This window comes from Podarcis bocagei, assembly GCF_964188305.1.
Source record: "Podarcis bocagei genome assembly, chromosome: 13".
Lineage (NCBI taxonomy): Eukaryota > Metazoa > Chordata > Lepidosauria > Squamata > Lacertidae > Podarcis > Podarcis bocagei.
The window spans coordinates 56,515,063-56,532,427 of NC_138138.1; the positions used below are offsets into that span (position 1 = coordinate 56,515,063).

A 17,365-nucleotide genomic window follows, 5' to 3' on the forward strand; every position below is an offset into this window, starting at 1 on the left:
GATGTGGGTGTGGGGTGCTGGGCTGGCATGGGGGGGGTCTTTATCACCTCCTTTGAGATGGGGGGCACCTGGCTTGACAGCTGCACATGTGAAAAGGATCGATTCACAGGGTGATGCAGCAGCAAAAAAGGCTAATACTATTCTCAGCTGCGTCCACAGAAGTCTAGTGTCCAGGTCAAGGGAAGGAATAATCCCACTCTATCCTGCCTTGGTCAGACCCCACCTGGAGTCCTGTGTCCAGTTCTGGGCACCCTAATTTAAAGAGGACATTGACAAGCTGGAAGGGGCACAGAAGGAGGCAACCGAGAGGATTAAGGGTTTAAGGGTGTGGAAACCAAGCCTGATGAGGAATGGTTGAAGGAGCTGGGCATGTTTAGCCTGGAGAAGAGGAGAGAGCCAACATCCGATATCTTCAGGGCTGCCACGTGAAAGATGGAGCAAGTATGTTTCCTGCTGCTCCAGAGGGTAGGACTTGAATTCAGGGCTTGATATTGCAAGGAAGGAATAACTGAGTCACAAGGGCCGTTTGACTATGGGATGGACTCCCTTGGGAGCACTGCAGGGCAGACCCTCCCAAGCCCCCCACCAGAGAGCCTCCCATTTTCTGACCTGCTCAGCAAAACCAGGACGCGAGTCTCCCCGCCTTCCCTCCCTGGTGACGCAAATCCCTGTTTCTCTTGGCTGCCAACCCCACAGGTCAAGCCCTCTCCTGTTTTCTGTTCCTCGCGCCTTGCTGAGGACGCTGCTTCCCCTCCTGCCCCCCCACCGCAAGCCTCTCGTCCAGACAAGACACAGCTGGTGAATTGTGATGCCTCGCAGCACACCGCCTCCTCCGTTCGGGTGCCTCGCTTTTATTTCAACATGTCAAAAAGGCGTTGCTGGTGGCGTGGCCTGGCCTGATCTCCCGTGCCCCCAAAATCTCCTGCCCCTTTTCAAGGTGCTGCACCCCAGACCCATTCCCCCGAAGTCTCTCCACCTTCCAGGCCCAGCCAGCGGGGAGAAAGAACAACCAGGGCTTGCAAAAAAGGCTGTCAGCATTCGCACTCGGAGGAAGCGTGGATGACCCTGGTGAGACAGGGCGCTCGCCTTCCGTCCACAGCCATGGTGGATAGGCGGGCACAGATCCCATTGGTGGTGGGGAGGAAGAGAAGAGGATTCATTGCCCTACTGGTCAAGCTGTCCCCCAGGAGGTCAGGATTTCAGGAATGCCATGGTTAAGAGGCCTGGAAGAAGAGGAAGAGAGGTGGAGATCAGGAATTTTCGCCTTGATCCCAGGGAGGAGCACAAATCCCATCAGCCCCCAGAGGGCTGAGGTCCAAAACATCATGCAGTGACTAGTAATAATAATAATAATTTATTATTTATACCCCAGCCACTCTGGGCGGCTTCCAACACAATATTAAAATACAGTAATGTATCAAACATTAAAAGCTTCCCTAAACAGTGCTCTTGGGAGATGGATAGTCTCTGCTCTAGTGGATGCTCTTGAGCAAAGCATGATGGGAATATCCCTCCACCACTCCTCACACCAGCCGTTGGGAAGGATGGAGGAACTTGGCCTAACTCAGTAAATTGCAAATGTCCCCGTTCCCCCAACAGTAAGAGCCATTCAATAGCCTTCCTTGGGAGTTGTGAACTCTCGTCCTTTGGAGGTTTTTAAGCAGAGTCTGGATATGGCCATCAGGCCTGGATGTGTCAGCTGAGATTCCTGCATTGCATGCAGGGGGTTGGGCTGGATGACCCCTGGGGGTCCCTGGCAACTCTACGATTCTCTTATTCTACCCTGAGGACCACTGGAAAATTGCTGAGCAGATTTCGCCCCCTGTGGCAGTCATGGTACCGTGCTGCATGCTAGATGCTGTACGGTTTTTTATTTTGCATTTTAATCGCTTCCTGTATATTGCATTTTATTGTAGAACTATTTGAACGCCATAATTGAATACAATATATAAGGAATAAAAGAAGCAACCTGGTTGCTGGATCAGGCCAAAAGGGGCCCATCTAGTCCAGGATCCTGTCCTCACAGTGGCCAACCAGTGCAATCCGGATCTGAGTGCGAGAGACGCCCCCCCATCCCATTCCCCAGAGAAGCTCTCACCGAGGACATAAGCAGCCACCAGCTTCTGGGGGAGGGTGACGTGGAGGGCAGGGGGCACCAACGGGCTTGGCTGACCCTCCAGGGGCAGCATCAGGAGAACCAAGCAGGTGCCGGCCAGCGCCAGGTAGAGGACGAAGATCCGGGGAGGGATGGGCTCAGCGCGGCCTGGAAGGGAGGAGGGAAGTTGGCAAACCGGCAGAAAGAAGCAGAGAGGTCTGTGTCTCCGTTTGCAGCAGGGAGAAGGGTTGTCTCCAAAGAGAAGAGAGGGGGAAAGGAAGAGCCGTGCTCTCAGCTTGCGGCTGCTGGTTCCTGCCTTGCCGGGAGCGGGGTTGGGCTGGATGACCCCTGGGGTTCCCTCCCAACTCTGTGAATGCAAATGCCGCTTCGGGAGATGGAGTTTGACCTCTCCGGGATGATGGGGAACTTGGAGAGATCCACACATGCCCCCTTGGTGGGTGGGAGCAACAAGAGGGGGCTGCCAAGGGCTCCCCCACCCCACCTTTAACTCAGCCTGCCGTTCCACCTCTGTGTGGCTCCTTTAAGAGGAAAGTCTGCTCCTTTCCTTTCAAGATGCCATTGTGTTGTAATAAGTTCAAGTGTTGGACTCTGAGCTGGGAGAGAGCAGGGTTCGAATCCTCCCACTTCCCCTATCACTGCCTCAACTACCTCGCAGGGGAGTTGTGGGGATTAACGAGGAGGAAAAGAGAACCACAAAAAGCAAGACATGAAATGCAGTAAATAAATACAGATCCGCTTCCCACCCCCATCTCCCACCCCTACGGTCAGCAGCCAGGCATGGGGAGAACTGGAGTCTTGCAACATCTGGGGGGCCAGAAGTGTCCCCACTGCTGGTCTGCCCTCTGGCTAGCCTTCAGGGTTTCATGTAAGCCCTGCCTGGTGGCCAAATCCAGGACCTTCTGCCTTGCAGAGCAAATGCTGCAGCCCCTTCCCACAGATAACCTTTGACCTGCTTTTGAAGCGGGACCCTCTTTCAGGTAACCTCAAGCCCCTCCAACCTCTGCCACCGAAACCGCAAGGATACCCAGTCAATGGCGCTTCACATTTCTTATTTAATACCGGTGCCTTCGTATATAGCAGATTGTTACACCGGCTGCATGTCTCAATGGGGGTGGCGAACTATAGACTCCCGGTCAGCAGCTAGAGGGACCCTGGGCCTTGATATGTGTGGGGCAGCTACAGGTGGGCATGGGGCAGTCCTGCCACAGCAGGAACTAGCCTCTTGGACCCCGTTCTGCTCCCTCCCTCACCCACAAGAGACTCACCCAGGCCTCGTGGAGAGAGGGGTGCCCCATGACGAACGATCGCCCGCTGCTGCCCTCTCCTTGCCGGGCCAGGCTGGTTGCTTCCTGGGCGCAGGGTCGTCGCTTGCTCTCCGCCAGCAGGTGTTCCTGGGCAAGGGGTAGAAGGAGGTGTCTGTGGGCATCGATCCATTCCCAGAGGTTTCCTCAGCTGTCTTCTGAGCATGAAGTCCTCTCCCCCTTTATGGGAGAGGCCGTCATTGCCCAGGGTCGGCAGGCTGGGAAATGCACTCTGCGTATGCACAGAGGAACAAAGGTTCTAGGCCCAGGGTGACCCCCAGCGCTGGGGGAAGAGTCCTAGGATGTAAGAGTCAGGAAGGCAAAAGGGCATCGAAAGGGGGGGGGTTCCTGCCCAGTCTGCCGTCCTCAGAGTGGGCATCCGGATGCCCAAAGGGAAGGAGACGGCAGCACAACAGCGGAACACTCTTGCGCCTCGAATGGGGGGGGCATCGCCAGGTGGCATTAGAACCCACCCACCCTGGATGGTGGTGTGGGGGTCCCTTATTCTCCCTTGCTCCAATCGCCCCGCTTCTTAATTCCCCAATACCCCCCTCCGCCCGCTTCTTCTCTCGGCTCCTGCGTCCCCCTCCCCACAGAGGGATGCCCCAACCCTGGAGCAGCTGCAGCAGCCCCGCCCCAGAGGGGTGGGGGGCTCTGCAGGGTCTGCAAATATTATTATTATTATTGTTATTATTATTAGGGGCTCCCAATCAACTATTAAAAACAAAATACTGTACAGCATTAAGCATTAAAAATTTCCTTAAATAGGGCTGCCTTCAGCTGTCTTCATCATCATCATCAAATTTATTATTTGTACCCCGCCCATCTGGATGAGTTTCCCCAGCCACTCTGGGCGGCTCCCAATCAAGTGTTAAAAACAGTACAGCATTAAACATTAAAAGCTTCCCTAAACAGGGCTGCCTTCAGATGTCTTTTAAAGATAGGATAGCTGCATATTGCCTTGACATCTGATGGGAGGGCATTCCACAGGGCGGGTGCCACTACCGAAAAGGCCCTCTGTCTGGTTCCCTGTAACCTCACTTCTCGCAGTGAGGGAACCACCAGAAGGCCCTCAGAGCTGGACCTCAGTGTCCGGGCAGAACGATGGGGGTGGAGACGCTCCTTCAGGTCTACTGGGCCTTTGAGGCCCTTTAGGGCTTTCAAGGTCAGCACCAATACTTTGAATTGTGCTTGGAAACATACTGGGAGCCAGTCTTTCAAGACTGGTGTTATGTGGTCTCGGCGGCCGCTCCCAGTCCCCAGTCTGGCTGCCGCATTCTGGATTAATTGCAGTTTCCGGGTCACCTTCAAAGGTAGCCCCACGTAGAGCGTGTTGCAGTAGTCCAAGCGGGAGATAACCAGAGCATGCACCACTCTGGCAAGACAGTCCGCAGGCAGATAGGGTCTCAGCCTACGTACCAGATGGAGCTGGTAAACAGCTGCCCTGGACACAGAATTGACCTGTGCCTCCATGGACCGCGGTGAGTCCAGAATGACTCCCAGGCTGTGCACCTGGTCCTTCAGGGGCACAACTGCCCCATTCAGGACCAGGAGCAATGCTTCTGAACTCCAGTTGCTGGAAACTGCGGGAGCGGAGAGTTGCTCTCGTGCCCGGATCCTGCTTGCGGGTTCCCCATCTGGTTGGACACTGTGAGGACAGGATTCTGGACTGGACGGGCCTGATCCAGCCGGGCTCTTAGGAGGCCAGGAGAGAGAGAGAAGGTGGTGGTGCAGCAAACCCCCTCTCAGCTCCGGGACCCCCGATTCCCCCCGCGGCCCCCACCCAGGGGCTGCCTAGGTCTCTGCCCCGAGTGGCAGGCCAGACAGGAGCATTCCCAGCCCCTGGCTGGCTGCTGCGGAGGGCAGAGGGGGCACTGACCAAGCCCGCCCCCCAATTGTTTTGGGGGGTCCCTCCACGTGTCTCCCTCCCTCTCTCCACCCCCCCCCCGCAGCCGCCCCTCTCTCACCAGCTGCTGCCTCCTCCTCCTGTCCGTCCGCCCTCCCCTCTCCCGATTGGTCCAACTGCTTCCTCTTCTGGCCCCCTGGTGGGCGGGGCTCTCCCTTTCCCGCTTTTCTATTGGTCAGGCGCCTCCACTGATCGCCGCCGCCGCCTTCCTGTCGTGGCAACGAAGCCACGCCCACCCGGCCATGATTGGCGGGAGCTTCCTATGACGCCACACACAGAGGGCGGAGGTTCCCTCAGACGGGGGTCGCCCATCTGAAAGAGTCTTCTGGCGCCTCCATTGGGCGTAATTAATGATAGTAATTATTATTATTATTAATGATATTAAGCGACCGGAAGACTCCATAATCATTATTTGATCATTAATAATAATAATAATAATAATATAATAATAATAGTAAATCATGCTTATGCACTTAAACTCTCCTCCTTGGGTGTTTTTAAGCAGAAAATTTAAACCACCTGCCCGGGATCTGTAGCGGCGATCCCTGCATCGCAGGGGGTTGGATTGGATGACCCCTGGGTGTCCCTCATTCAACTCTACTGTCCTAAGATCCTAGTATTCTACTCTTCTTGTTCCAAAATGAATTTAACTCCGAGCTAGATAATATTCTTGTATTATCTGCTATTTTAATTGACAAATGATAGATTTTTTAAAAAAGATATCTTGGCGAAGGAAGATTATATAACAATCTTATATTTTAAAAATGAAAGATGAATTAGTCACGAATGCACGTCTGAGCGGGCATCTTGTATGTCTCTCTCCTTTTGCAATTATACCCCGAGTTCCCCCCCCCCAGGGCGCTCTAGGTCCTGGTACGACAGGCTCTAACCACTAGGCCACCACTGTCTCTTTCCGACTCCCAAAGAAGCGCCCCTCGCAGCATCCTTCGGGGTCCCGCTGGCGCCGCGTGGGCTTCGCTGCTGGAGGAGAGGCGCGCCAGACCCCCGGGCTCCCCTTCCTTCCTGGGGCTGCGGGTCCGAAACTGCCGCGCGATCTCGGGGACGCCCTTCTCACGACGCGTGTCGTGTTGCCTTCTCCGCTCGGAGGCAGGAGATCGCTGCTGGGACCCCCAGGCGGGAGGGAAGGGCGCCCCTTCGGGATCTGCTTTGGGGGGCTTCCCAAAAGAGACCCCCGGGAACCTTTCTCCCCGGAGCGGAGCGCGCTCTGCACATGCTCCTCGTCCTGGCCGTGGCTCTCCGCCCGCCCCCTCGGCCCCTCCCCGCCGCCTGGCTCCCCCCACCGGCGCCCCATAAGCAGGAGGCGGCGCTGCTGGGACGCCACTCCGTCCCCGTCTCGCCGCCCGCCCCGTCCAGCTCAGGGAAGCGCCCCGAAAGCGACGACGATGGCGCCCCACTTCTCCCTCCTGCTGCTCGCCCTCCTGCCGCTGGCCCGGGCCCAGGACCCCCCCGCCGGGAACACCACCAGGTACCTGCGCGCCCCCCCCCCGACCCGTCTCATCTGCCAGCCCCCCATCCCAAGAAATACCCCCAAGATCGGGGCTGGGGGTGACTTTGCGCCAGAGATGCCCCCTTCCCTGTTCCACATCCTGGGCGTGCTTGCGGGGGGGGGGGACTGCTGCTGCCGCTGCGCGCCCCCCCCCTAAATTTTGGGTCCGTCCGCGGCACATCTGGAAGGGTTTAGGCGAGACGCGGCTGGTCCGGCTGCCAGGAGCCGGGATGAGCCAAGCGGATTCCCGGAATTCTTGGACGGGGTGTCAAGAGAGCTACTGGGAACGGGGGCGGGCTGGGGGGGGTGGGACGGCGGCTCTGGGTCAGGGGCTGAGAGGCTGGGAGGAGGGGGCGCCCACAGCCCCGCCGCCCGCCCCCTTCTTAGCCCCGGGCTGTCTAGGAAAGGGGGCAGGACGTCTGCTTGGCATGCAGAAGGGCGCCTCCAAGTAGGGCCCCGTCTGAAATCCTGGAGAGCCGCTGCTGCCAGCCTGAGCTGGATGGATGAAGGAAGAAGTCAGCTTCTTTACGCCAGGGGCTCTTTAACTCCCAGACCCCTAGTGGAACGGACTCCCTCGGAAGATGGCAGGCTCTCCTTCACTGGAGGTTTCAAAGCAGAGTTGGAGTCGGGGATTCTTCCAGCGTTGCAGCGGGTTGGGCTGGATGACCTTTGGGGGGCCCGTCCAACTCCTTGGTTCTGTGGGGCATGTCTTGTCCCCCCTGCCTCTCTCAACGCTTCTCCCTCTCCCTTCCAGACCCATCTTCCTCTGTGGGGGCGACCACACTGGCGACAACGGCTACATCGCCAGCGAGGGCTTCCCCAGCCACTACCCTCCCAGCAAGACCTGCGTCTGGACCATCACGGTGACTCTCCCTTGGGGCGGGGGTCCTGGGCAGGGGGTGGGGGGACACGCAGTTAGGTACCCCCGCTCCAGCTCCCACCATTGGCACCGGCTAGCTTGACCGACGTCTCCCAGTGCGTTTCCTGGCCGGGGGATGATTCGAACCCTGATCCTGGTGCTGAATTAAGGCCATGCAAGGGGAACTTCCTCCTTTCCCCTTCTGCCTGCAGCTATTTCAGATTTTATTTCCCCCGAAGTGTGGGTGCCAGTCTCCTTTCTCCAGGGGTGCCCCTGATTCTGCCAGCCTGCCCGCCCCCTGGCATCTGACAGCCCCTTTGCCCCCCATGCCCAGGTTCCAGAAGGGCAGGTGGTGATGCTCTCCTTCCGGGTCTTTGACATGGAGCCGGACCCCGTCTGCCGCTACGACTACCTGGAGGTCTACAACGGGCACTCGGCCGTGGAGGGTCAGCGGCTGGGCCGTTTCTGCGGCACGTTCCGGCCCGGGGCGGTCCTCAGCACCAGCAACCGGATGCTGCTGCGGATGGTGTCTGACGAGGGCACCGGAGGGAGGGGCTTCCTGGTGTGGTTCAGCGGGGGGCTCCCCCACGTCGACGGTAAGGGACCCCACTTGCAGCGGATGGTGGCGCGGGGCTGGCGGGAGTTATAGTTCCAAACTTCTGGCGGGTGCCAGGTTGGCGGGAGTTATAGTTCCAAACTTTTAGCGGGTGCCAGGTTGGCCGAACTTACCCACAATTCCTCTGGCAAATTACCCAGGATCCTTTGGGCCCCCATGCTGAGAACAAGGAAGTTCGGATGCCCATCTTGTTTCCCCATCAAGCCAAGATTGTATATTTAATAGTCAGGGAAACTGAGTCCTGAGATTGTGAGTCGCGCTGAGATCATGATGATGATCAGTTGAGGGAGTTAGGGATGTTTAGCCAGGAGAAGGAGAGGCCGGAAGGTGATACTAGAGCCATCTTCAGAAATCTGAAGGTCTGCCCCATGGAAGATGCAGCAAGCTTGCTTTCTGCTGCTCCGGAGGGTAGGACTCGAACCCATGACTTCAAGTAACAAGAAGGGAGATTCCGACTCAACATCAGGAAGAACTTTCTAATGGCAAAAGCCATTTGTCAGTGGAACAAACTCCCTCGGAAGGTGGGGAAATCTCCTTCCTTGGGGGTTTTTAAGCAGAGGGTGGGGGGCCACCTGTCCTAAATAATAATAATAATAATAATAATAATAATAATAATAATAATAATAATAATAATTTTATTTATACCCCGCCCTCCCCAGCCAGAGCGGCTAACACCAATAAAATTACAGTAAAATCATAATAGGAAAAACAACAACACCAATTTTAAAATGCAATTTAAAATGCAGCCTCATTTTAAAAGTAGCCCATAGATCAATATATGATCTATATGATCTAGCTGAGATTCCTGGCGTTGCAGGGGGTTGGACTGGATGACCCCTGGGAGAAGCTCTGCCAACTATGACTCATTATTTGCTAACTCCTTATTTTGGGACCACAGATGACTTTTGAAATTAACGTTGCACAGAAACCCCCAAGAAGCAGCCAGCAATGGGATCCTAGGAGGACTGGATCTCAAATACTAATTCAACAACCGTTAGACTGACAAATAGCTTGCAGGGGGCAGTATTTTGGGAGAGGAGCGTTTGCCAGCTGGAATGTTCAAAGCGTGAGAGGGGACTGCTGTGGAATCTCTCTGGATCACGGCAAGCATTTGACCTTTGACCTCGAGTAAAAAGGATCCGGCAGGGAGAGTTTTCAGGCCGAACCAGCTGCTGATGAGGGAGGCTGGCGCACTGCACCCTGGGGTGGCACGAGGAAAGGGTAGGGGGGCGGTCAGGTCTCTCGCACCCCCTTTCCTCCCCCCCCCCGCCCCATCCCAACGCACAGGACCTTTTTCCAGGGCGCCCAAAGGGACGAGGAAAAGGGGGTGCCCATCATATAGACTCCTGGGGGTTCTGGGAGCCGTGGGACTATTGGGACGGTGAGTATCAGACCCCCAGTTCTTTCCCGCAGTGGCAGCTGCAGAGACCCCCTCCTGCCCCTCAAAGGAGGGCAAGGCCTGGGCTTGGCTTGGCTTCTTGGGGGGTGGGCAAGGGTGGGCAGGGGGTGCCTTGCTGCTTTTGGAAGCCCATAGTCAGGAGGGTTTGTGGGGGGTCCTCTGCACAAGGGGGAGACCCCATCCCGGGTCCTCAGGAGGGGCTGGAAGTATGGGGTGGAAGAGACGGACGCCCCTCCAAATAAAATTCTCATCCCACCCCCGCTTTTCTCTGCCTGCGTCCCCTGGCGATACCAGTCTCTTCCTCCCATTCCTGGTCCTTCTGCAACCAGTCATTAGTGCGGTCTCCCAAATTGCTGTTTTCGCCCTGCGGTTCTGCTCCCTTTGGGGGCCTCTCTCTCCGCCCCCCTGGACTGTTTGCAGAGCAAACAAGCATTCAGACCATAAGACGCCTGTCCAGCTTTGATTGCACCCCCCCCAGTAAAATAAAAACACCCCCCTTCCTTTCCTGAACCCCCCCATCCATCCCGTTGGGTCTTTGATTCCTGGCCCCTTCAAAGCCCTCGCTGGCTGCAGGACAGGCCTGGCCTCTGAATTGGGCTTAGTTAGGGGGCTCTTCTGGGGGGGGGGTTAGAATATTGGCTGGCATGTGGCACGTGGGTAGAGGTTTGCGCAGGAATGGCCGGCCTGAGGGCGTGCAAGGGTTTTGCCTGCTTGCACATGGGCATGCGGGTGCGATCCCTCACGGCAGCGACTGGCACACTTGTGCCCCCTTCCTCTGTGGGTTCAAAAGGCTGGGTGTGAGCCCACCTTGTGCCCACGGCTCCCAGAGACTCTGCACGTGTCGGAGGGGTGGCATGGGGCCCCGTGGGGTCTGTGTGCACGTTTGCAGCTGGCGACCCAGAAGTTTTCCTCTGTGCCACCTCGAGAGACGAGGGCCACAATGAGTTTCTGAGCATCCCTGGCCTGGCCCGTTCTGCTGACCCCCTTGGCGGCCCTGCCCCTCTTTCTCTCTTTGCAGAGCACCAGTTCTGTGGGGGAAAGATGGAAAAACCCCAGGGCACCCTCAAGACCCCCAACTGGCCTGAGAGCGACTACCCGCCCGGCATCAGCTGCTCTTGGCACATCATTGCCCCAAAGGACAAGGTAAGGCTGCTCGCTTGTCCCCTTAGCCGCGTCGCAGGGGGTTGGGCTGGATGACCTTGGGGGGTCCCTTTCTGCTCGGCAGTTCTGTGTTTCTTGCCGGCTTCCTCCGGCGGGGCCTCTCTTCCTAGGGCAGTGGGTGGGGTGGCATCCAGCAACCACCTCCATTCTCTGCCTGCAAAGCGTATGAGTCCGGCCATGCGCACCGGCGCAACGGGAACTGATTCCCTCTCCTTTTCCCCGGCTCAGGTGATTGTCTTGACCTTCGGGAAGTTTGACGTGGAGCCCGACACCTACTGTCGCTACGACTACGTGGCCGTTTTCAACGGCGGAGACCGAGACGACTCCAGGCGCATTGGCAAGTTCTGCGGGGACGAATCGCCCAGGTGAAGCTTTGCTGCGCACAAATTTCCCTTTCTGTTGCGACTGGAGCACGTTGGCAGCCAGCTTAAGGGTGGTTGCAGTCCCTCGTTGCTTCAGCGTGTCTCCTCTTTGGGATGCTTCTTTGAAATATAGGATTGTAGGGTAGGGAGGGACCCCCGAGGTCATCCAGCCCAACCCCCTGCCCTGCAGGAATCGCAACAGAAGCACCCGCAACATGCCAAGCTCTGCTCAAAAACCTCCAAGGAAGGGGAGTCCGTTTCGCGCTCATCTCAAGATCCCCAGAGCATTTCAGTGACAAATGTATGTCCCTCGTCCTCTTGGGGCTCAGTATAACAACCTTGCAGGGGAGTCTGCCCCATGGGGGGATTTTTGCTCTCTGGACCCCCTGCCCTCAGTGACCCTTCCCCGTCGTTCCTGGAGAGTTTACACCAGGGGTCAGCTACCTTTTTCATCAGGGGGCCGCTCCACTGTCCCTCAGACCTTGGGGGGGCGGACTATATTTTGAAAAATATGAATACCCTCCAAACCGGTCCCACAGCTGCACCACACGCTGCAGCCCATTGTCTGAGGCCAGGTTGGTGGGCAGGCTGCGCATGCAGAGGACCAGGCAGGCGGCGCACAGCTCACCCTCCAGCTGCTCCAGCGCAGCTGCCGAGCATGCCACCAGCAGCAGCGCCAACCCGGGCACCAGGTGGGGGGCCAGCAGGTGCGCCAAACTCCGGCTGAAGCTCCACGACACACCCGTCATGATGGAAGTCAGTCCCTGCACAGAGAGGGGTCCGCAGCGTGTGGGGACTGACCGAGCGGGCAGCAGGGTCCGTGGGCCAGATTTATGAGCCTGGGGGGCTGCATCCGGCCCCCAGGCCTTGGTTTGCCAACCCCTGTTTTACACCCACATATAAGGGCCTCCCACTGGCTCTCTCCCTTCCCCAGGTCATTCCCACGTCCTCTAAGACCAAGCATTCCCTTTCGCCTGCTTTGGCAAATAATCTCTCTCCCCCATCGCCTTTGGCCTCCCTGAACTGCCCCTGGCCTCACAGGGCCTCCTTCTACGACTCCTCCATTTAATTTCTTGGTCTATTTCATCATCTTCGCAAGAACATCAGCAGAGCCTGCCGCTTCAAGCCATCCCTCGCCCTCTCCTCCTCATCCGATAATTTGCCTCCATCTCTTTTAAAGCCACCATCTCTGTGCTCATGCCTGGGGGGGAGATCCCTTCTGAACCGGCTTTCCCCAACCAACCAGCCTCAAAGCTGCTCTGCCACCTGGGCAGCTCAGTTAGTTAGAGCACGGGGGGGCTGATGATGCCAAGGCCGCAGGTTCGATCCCTGTATGGGGGCATTTTTCTGCCTTGCAGCGGGTTGGGCTGGATGACCCTTGGGGTCGCTCCAAGTCTACGATTCGAGGAATCCTGGTTCCTCCCAAATCCAAGCCCTTCGTCTTGACACACCACCCTCTCCTGCCCGCCTTGAGGCCACCAAGCCTCACCTGCCTGCCTGGTCCTCTGCGTGGAACCAGAAGCATCTCAGAGACAGAGGAGACCTTGGAGGTTTTTGCCGTCCCAGCTGGCAACCTAAATGTGGCTTCCAGGACGTTAGAGTGGGGCCAGGGAGGGACTTCTCTGCTCTTCTCAATTCCTTCCCTCTCCCTGCGGTCATCTAGCACCGTCTCCTCAAATGGCAATGAACTGCTGGTCCAGTTCGTCTCGGATCTCAGCGTGACGGCCGACGGTTTCTCGGCTTCCTACGTCTTCAAGAGCCCCGGCGAGACAGTGGACAAAGGCGTCTCTCAGCCCACGGGACGCGTCTTCCCAGGCTCCAAACCAGCCCAGCCGGGTAGGAAGCCAGTGGCCCCCAAGCCCAAGCCGGCACCGCGCCCCAGACCGACCGCCAGGCCCCGCCCCAGCCCCACACGGCCCACAGCACCGCCTGCCACAGGTAAGAGGCATCTGCGGACGGGATCACCGCGGTGTCTGGGTGTCAGGATCCGGCCAGAGCTTCCTTTGGCCCACGGTGGCCAAATAACCCTCAGGACCTAGGGGTCGAGGTAGACTGCCTCTGGAGCTGGAGCTCCATAAGGACACTGGAAGAGCCTGGCTGCCGGATCAGGCCCAAAGTGGCTCATCTAGTCCAGTGTCCTCACAGTTGTGAAACCTGCAAGCAGGATCGGAGCACAAGGCCAATCCCCTCTAACCCCAGCTTGGCAAACAATCCATAGAAATCCCCCTTGAAATCCGGTTAAATAATATTTGGAATGTGGCTCCGCCGGAACGCCTCCCTCGCCACAGAAAGCACCTCAGGGGTCGGCACTCTGGGTGAGACTTCGCCCCAATTCTTTTCCTTTATAAATATCGATAATGCATGAATAAATGCATTGCTTGTCTACTGCAAACCCTCCCAGTGTCCCTATTTTCCAGGGACAGCCCCAGATTCACAGAAGCTGTCCCGGGTTCCTGTTATGACCCCTGAATATTCTGATTTTCCTTGGGTACGCTGTCCCTATTTTACTTGGATCAATGTTGGAAGCTATGCATACTGTGTACTGCATGTGAAACTTAATAAGAATGCAGCGCTGGGCAAGTTACTGTAGGAATATGTTCTTGGATTTGCAGGGAAAACAATAATTGGGGGGGGGAGCCCCCTTCTACTCCATGGATTTGTCTCATCTTCTTTGGAAGCCATCTAAGATGGTCGCCATCCCTGCCTACTGTGGCAGGGAGTTCCGCAGTTTAACTTTCTTTTATCGGTCCTGAATGTCCCAGCATTCAGTTGCATTGGATGTCCATGATTTCCAGTGCTTTGAGAGAGGGAGAAAAACTTTCCTCTCCACACTTTCTCCCTGCCTTGCATAATTTTTATAAGTTTCTATCGTGTCGCCTCTTGTTCACATTTTCTCCAAGCTAAAAAGCCCCACTGTCCATGGTCTGCAGCAGGCCAGGCTCCCCTGGGGCTACCAGGCCTCTCTCCTGGGATGTGTTATTTGTAAAATAAATATAGTTTTATTGATTTCCAATATATAACAATGACCAAAAAAAAAGAGGGAGAAGGATACAAAAATGAAAATCCCCGTTTCTTCCCCTCCGGGACAGATGAATCTAGTTTAGTTTGCCAGAGTCCAATCTGGCTTTGGTAGTTGCTGTTCTTCAGACTTATCCGTAAAGTATTTCCACAAAATTGTCCGCATCCTTTATATTATGCAATGCATAATGTGCATTCTGAATGCCCAAGCAGGAAGCAAGGTAAAAGTTTCCTAAGCTGCCCTGCTGCAGGTGACGTTGAGGACGTGTTCCTGAGCATGTGCAGAGTACTGGTTGGAGGGTTTGTCTCAATTCTACTCTTCTCCTCCATTTCTCCCCCCCCCAGGTGAGATCACCTGCCCAGACAAGTGCCGCCGGACAGGAACGCTCCAGAGCAACTTCTGCGCCAGCGATTTTGGTGAGCGCTTGAGGAAAGCGGGAGGGGGCATCATGGAATCATGATGAAAAGGGGCCCCCAAAGGTCATCTATTCCAACCCCCATTTGAACAGGTGCAGGGGGGCAAAGTGGGGAAATGTGCACACCCTCATTCTGCCAGCTCCTGGAAATGAAACTGGGCAGCCGGGGGGGCGGGGCAGAAGAGAAGTGGCTGGGGTGAGCTGTCAATCAGAATGAGCCCCAAATGTCCCTGGAGTGAGACCCCATAGCCTCTTAGATCAGTGCTCCTGCCCCCTGGGGGGGGTGGAATTACATAGGGGGTGCGAACGGCAAGCGGGCAGCAGGGGGGCGCTTGAGGTGCCAATGACTATCAAGTTTTGGTCATCAGTTTTATGGAGTTAATTAGTTTTAACTGGGTTTTGAACGAATGTGTGGTGAAATGCAAGTGTTTTGATAAGTCGGGTGCAGCAAACTGCTGTTCTGAATAATGCCTTTTATAGCATTTTGGGTAGGGGGCAATGGGAACGAGATCCTGGGACGAAGGGGGTGGGGGTCCTCCAGGAATTTTTGGGAACCACCGGCTGCTCTGCCTCAAACCTGGGAGGGGTCCTCCTCCGTTCTGGCAGCCCCTCACCCTCCAACGGCGCTTTTGCAGTGATCTCTGGGACAGTGAAGACGGCCGTGCGAGGGGCAGGGAACAAGGTCACCGTCACCGTCGCCCTCGCAAATACGTACAAGGCAGGAGCCCTGAGCCTCCCCGCCGAGGGCAGCGCAGCCACCCTTCGCTTCGAGGCCCCCTGCCGGCAGTGCCCCATCCTCAAGAAAGGTGAGAGACCCCCACACTCACCCATCCCACACCAGCTCCTTCCGCTGTTTCCTTACGCAAACTCTGCAGAGGGGCGAGAGAGCTCCTTGAGATCATACAACTGTAGGGTGGGACCCCAGAGGGTCATCCAGTCCAGCCCCCGCCACGCCTTCAGGAATCACTGCTAGAGAAGGCCTGGCAGATGCCCAGCCAACCTTTGCTTAAAAGCCTCCAAGCTAGGAGAAACCACCACCTTGTGAGGGCATTCTAACTCTATGTTTAGTGGGAATCTCCTTCCTTGCAATTTGGAGGTGTGGGTTCAAGTCTTACCCTGTGGGGCAGCAGGAAACGAGTGGGCTCCGTCTTCCACACGCGGCAGAGAAGTCCCTCTGCCATCAGTTCTGGGCCTACGCGAAGGGGCTCCCACCCAGCCGGCCAGCTGAGGCCCACCCTGCCTCCTCTCCCAGGGGCTCCATGTATTACAGTCATACCTCGGGTTACAGACGCTTCAGGTTGCACATTTTTGGGTTACGGACGCGCCGAAAACCGGAAGTACTGGAATGGGTTGCTTCCAGGTTTCGGCGCACGCGCAGAAGCGCTAAATTGTGCTTTACGCATGCGCAGAAGAGCCGAATCGCAACCCGCACATGCGCAGACGCGGTGCTGCTTGTTGTGGACGCTGTGGGTTGCGAATGTGCCTCCCGCAAGGATCACGTTCTCAACCCGACTGTCCACTGTATTTGAAATATACTCGGAGTCGAGTGGATTTCATGCTCTTTATTCAGCTCATAGTGGTGAGGAGGAATGGACGTTCCTCCAGAATGTCTGCTTTATATACATTATTTACACAATAAATGTGATTGGCTAATTCTGGGATTCTCCTGTAGGCCAATCAGGTTGCAGATTCCTTTCCGCCTGGAGCTGGATTGGGTGGCTCCTGAGGACCAATCAGGCTGCTGCATTCTGGGTCCTATTGTTCTAGGACCAATCAGACTGCTGCAATTTGGATCCTATTCAACTCAGTACATAACACCATTCCTTTTCCCCTTGCAGGTGCCAACTACGTCTTCATGGGCAAAGTCGGCGCAGACAGGAACGGGCAGCTCCCCCCCACCAGCTTCGTGGTGCCCTTCCGCCAACCGCAGCACAAGATCCTCACCAACCTCGCCAAGCGCCCCTGTACCGCCCCGCCAGCTGCCAGGAACAGGACCTGAGCCTGCGCTGCCACGTCTCCCTTACGGACAGAGCCACCCCGGGGGTGCCCAGCGGCACCCGCCTCCATATAGCCAATGAACGGGGGAGGGGAGGGGAAATGTACCCGCACACCGCCCTGCGCTTGTGTTTAGGGAGGTCTGAGTGTTAAACGCAAGTCTCTCTTAAATGTATTTTTACATATCTGCTTCCGTATTTCTCCGTGTTGGAATGGCGAGAATCCACGTTCCCTCATTCTCTTTGGCGCCGGGAACCCCTTGATGCCTGACCCTCACCCACCCAGGAGCTTGGGGGTCACATACAGAGCACTCATAAGCCCTCTGCCTTGGTCTGTGGGGCAAGGGGGTGACACAGCGACTTGGGAGCCCGCTCCTGCGGCGGGTGGATTCTCTGGCGTGCTTGTGTTAGCAAGGGGTGCACAATTCATGAAATCGTAGGATTGTAGAATTGGGACCCCAAGGGTCATCCAGTCCAGCCCACTGCAATGCAGGAATGCAGTTATTAGTTGGGGGTCGGACACAGTAGGGAGGATGGCTAAGCTCTCATCCCTGTTAAAAAAAAAGGTAAAGGGACCTCTGCCCATTAGGTCCAGTCGTGGACGACTCTGGGTTGCGGCGCTCATCTCGCTTTACTGGCCGAGGGAGCCGGCGTACAGCTTCTGGGTCATGTGGCCAGCAGGACTAAGCCGCTTCTGGCGAACCAGAGCA

General features: G+C 56.5%; 1 protein-coding gene and 2 long non-coding RNA genes across 5 annotated transcripts in view; 1 reads left to right on the forward strand and 2 right to left on the reverse strand.

Annotated features, from left to right (window-relative positions):
• Positions 1-17,365, reverse strand: part of LOC308572294 — a 79,904-nt gene that overhangs the window by 8,563 nt on the left and 53,976 nt on the right. The gene's annotated exons all lie outside the window — the stretch shown is intronic.
• On the reverse strand, positions 800-8,521 carry LOC308572283. Of its 3 annotated transcripts, XR_014001661.1 has the most exons (5): positions 8,419-8,433; positions 5,385-5,655; positions 3,382-3,507; positions 2,099-2,263; positions 800-1,223 (listed from the first exon to the last, which is right to left on the reverse strand). It is a non-coding gene; the product is annotated as an uncharacterized lncRNA (long non-coding RNA). The 3 variants fall into 3 exon arrangements; XR_014001660.1 differs by lacking the exon at positions 5,385-5,655 and having other exon boundaries at positions 8,419-8,494; XR_014001659.1 differs by lacking the exons at positions 2,099-2,263; positions 5,385-5,655 and having other exon boundaries at positions 8,419-8,521.
• On the forward strand, positions 6,641-16,839 carry PCOLCE (procollagen C-endopeptidase enhancer). The gene is made up of 9 exons (XM_081167973.1): positions 6,641-6,809; positions 7,585-7,693; positions 8,024-8,285; positions 10,723-10,847; positions 11,094-11,230; positions 12,891-13,165; positions 14,591-14,662; positions 15,297-15,467; positions 16,500-16,839. Exons 1-9 carry the CDS (start codon positions 6,727-6,729, stop codon positions 16,658-16,660), a joined length of 1,395 nt encoding a protein of 464 aa, XP_081024099.1. The 5' UTR covers positions 6,641-6,726; the 3' UTR covers positions 16,661-16,839.

Bases quoted from the DNA above. Each gene is read 5' to 3' on its own strand.
- PCOLCE (XM_081167973.1), top strand. From the start codon at position 6,727: ATGGCGCCCCACTTCTCCCTCCTGCTGCTCGCCCTCCTGCCGCTGGCC. The intron at 7,694-8,023 runs GTGACTCTCCCT...CCCCATGCCCAG, and splicing joins CCTGCGTCTGGACCATCACG to GTTCCAGAAGGGCAGGTGGT. The intron at 14,663-15,296 runs GTGAGCGCTTGA...GCGCTTTTGCAG, and splicing joins CTTCTGCGCCAGCGATTTTG to TGATCTCTGGGACAGTGAAG.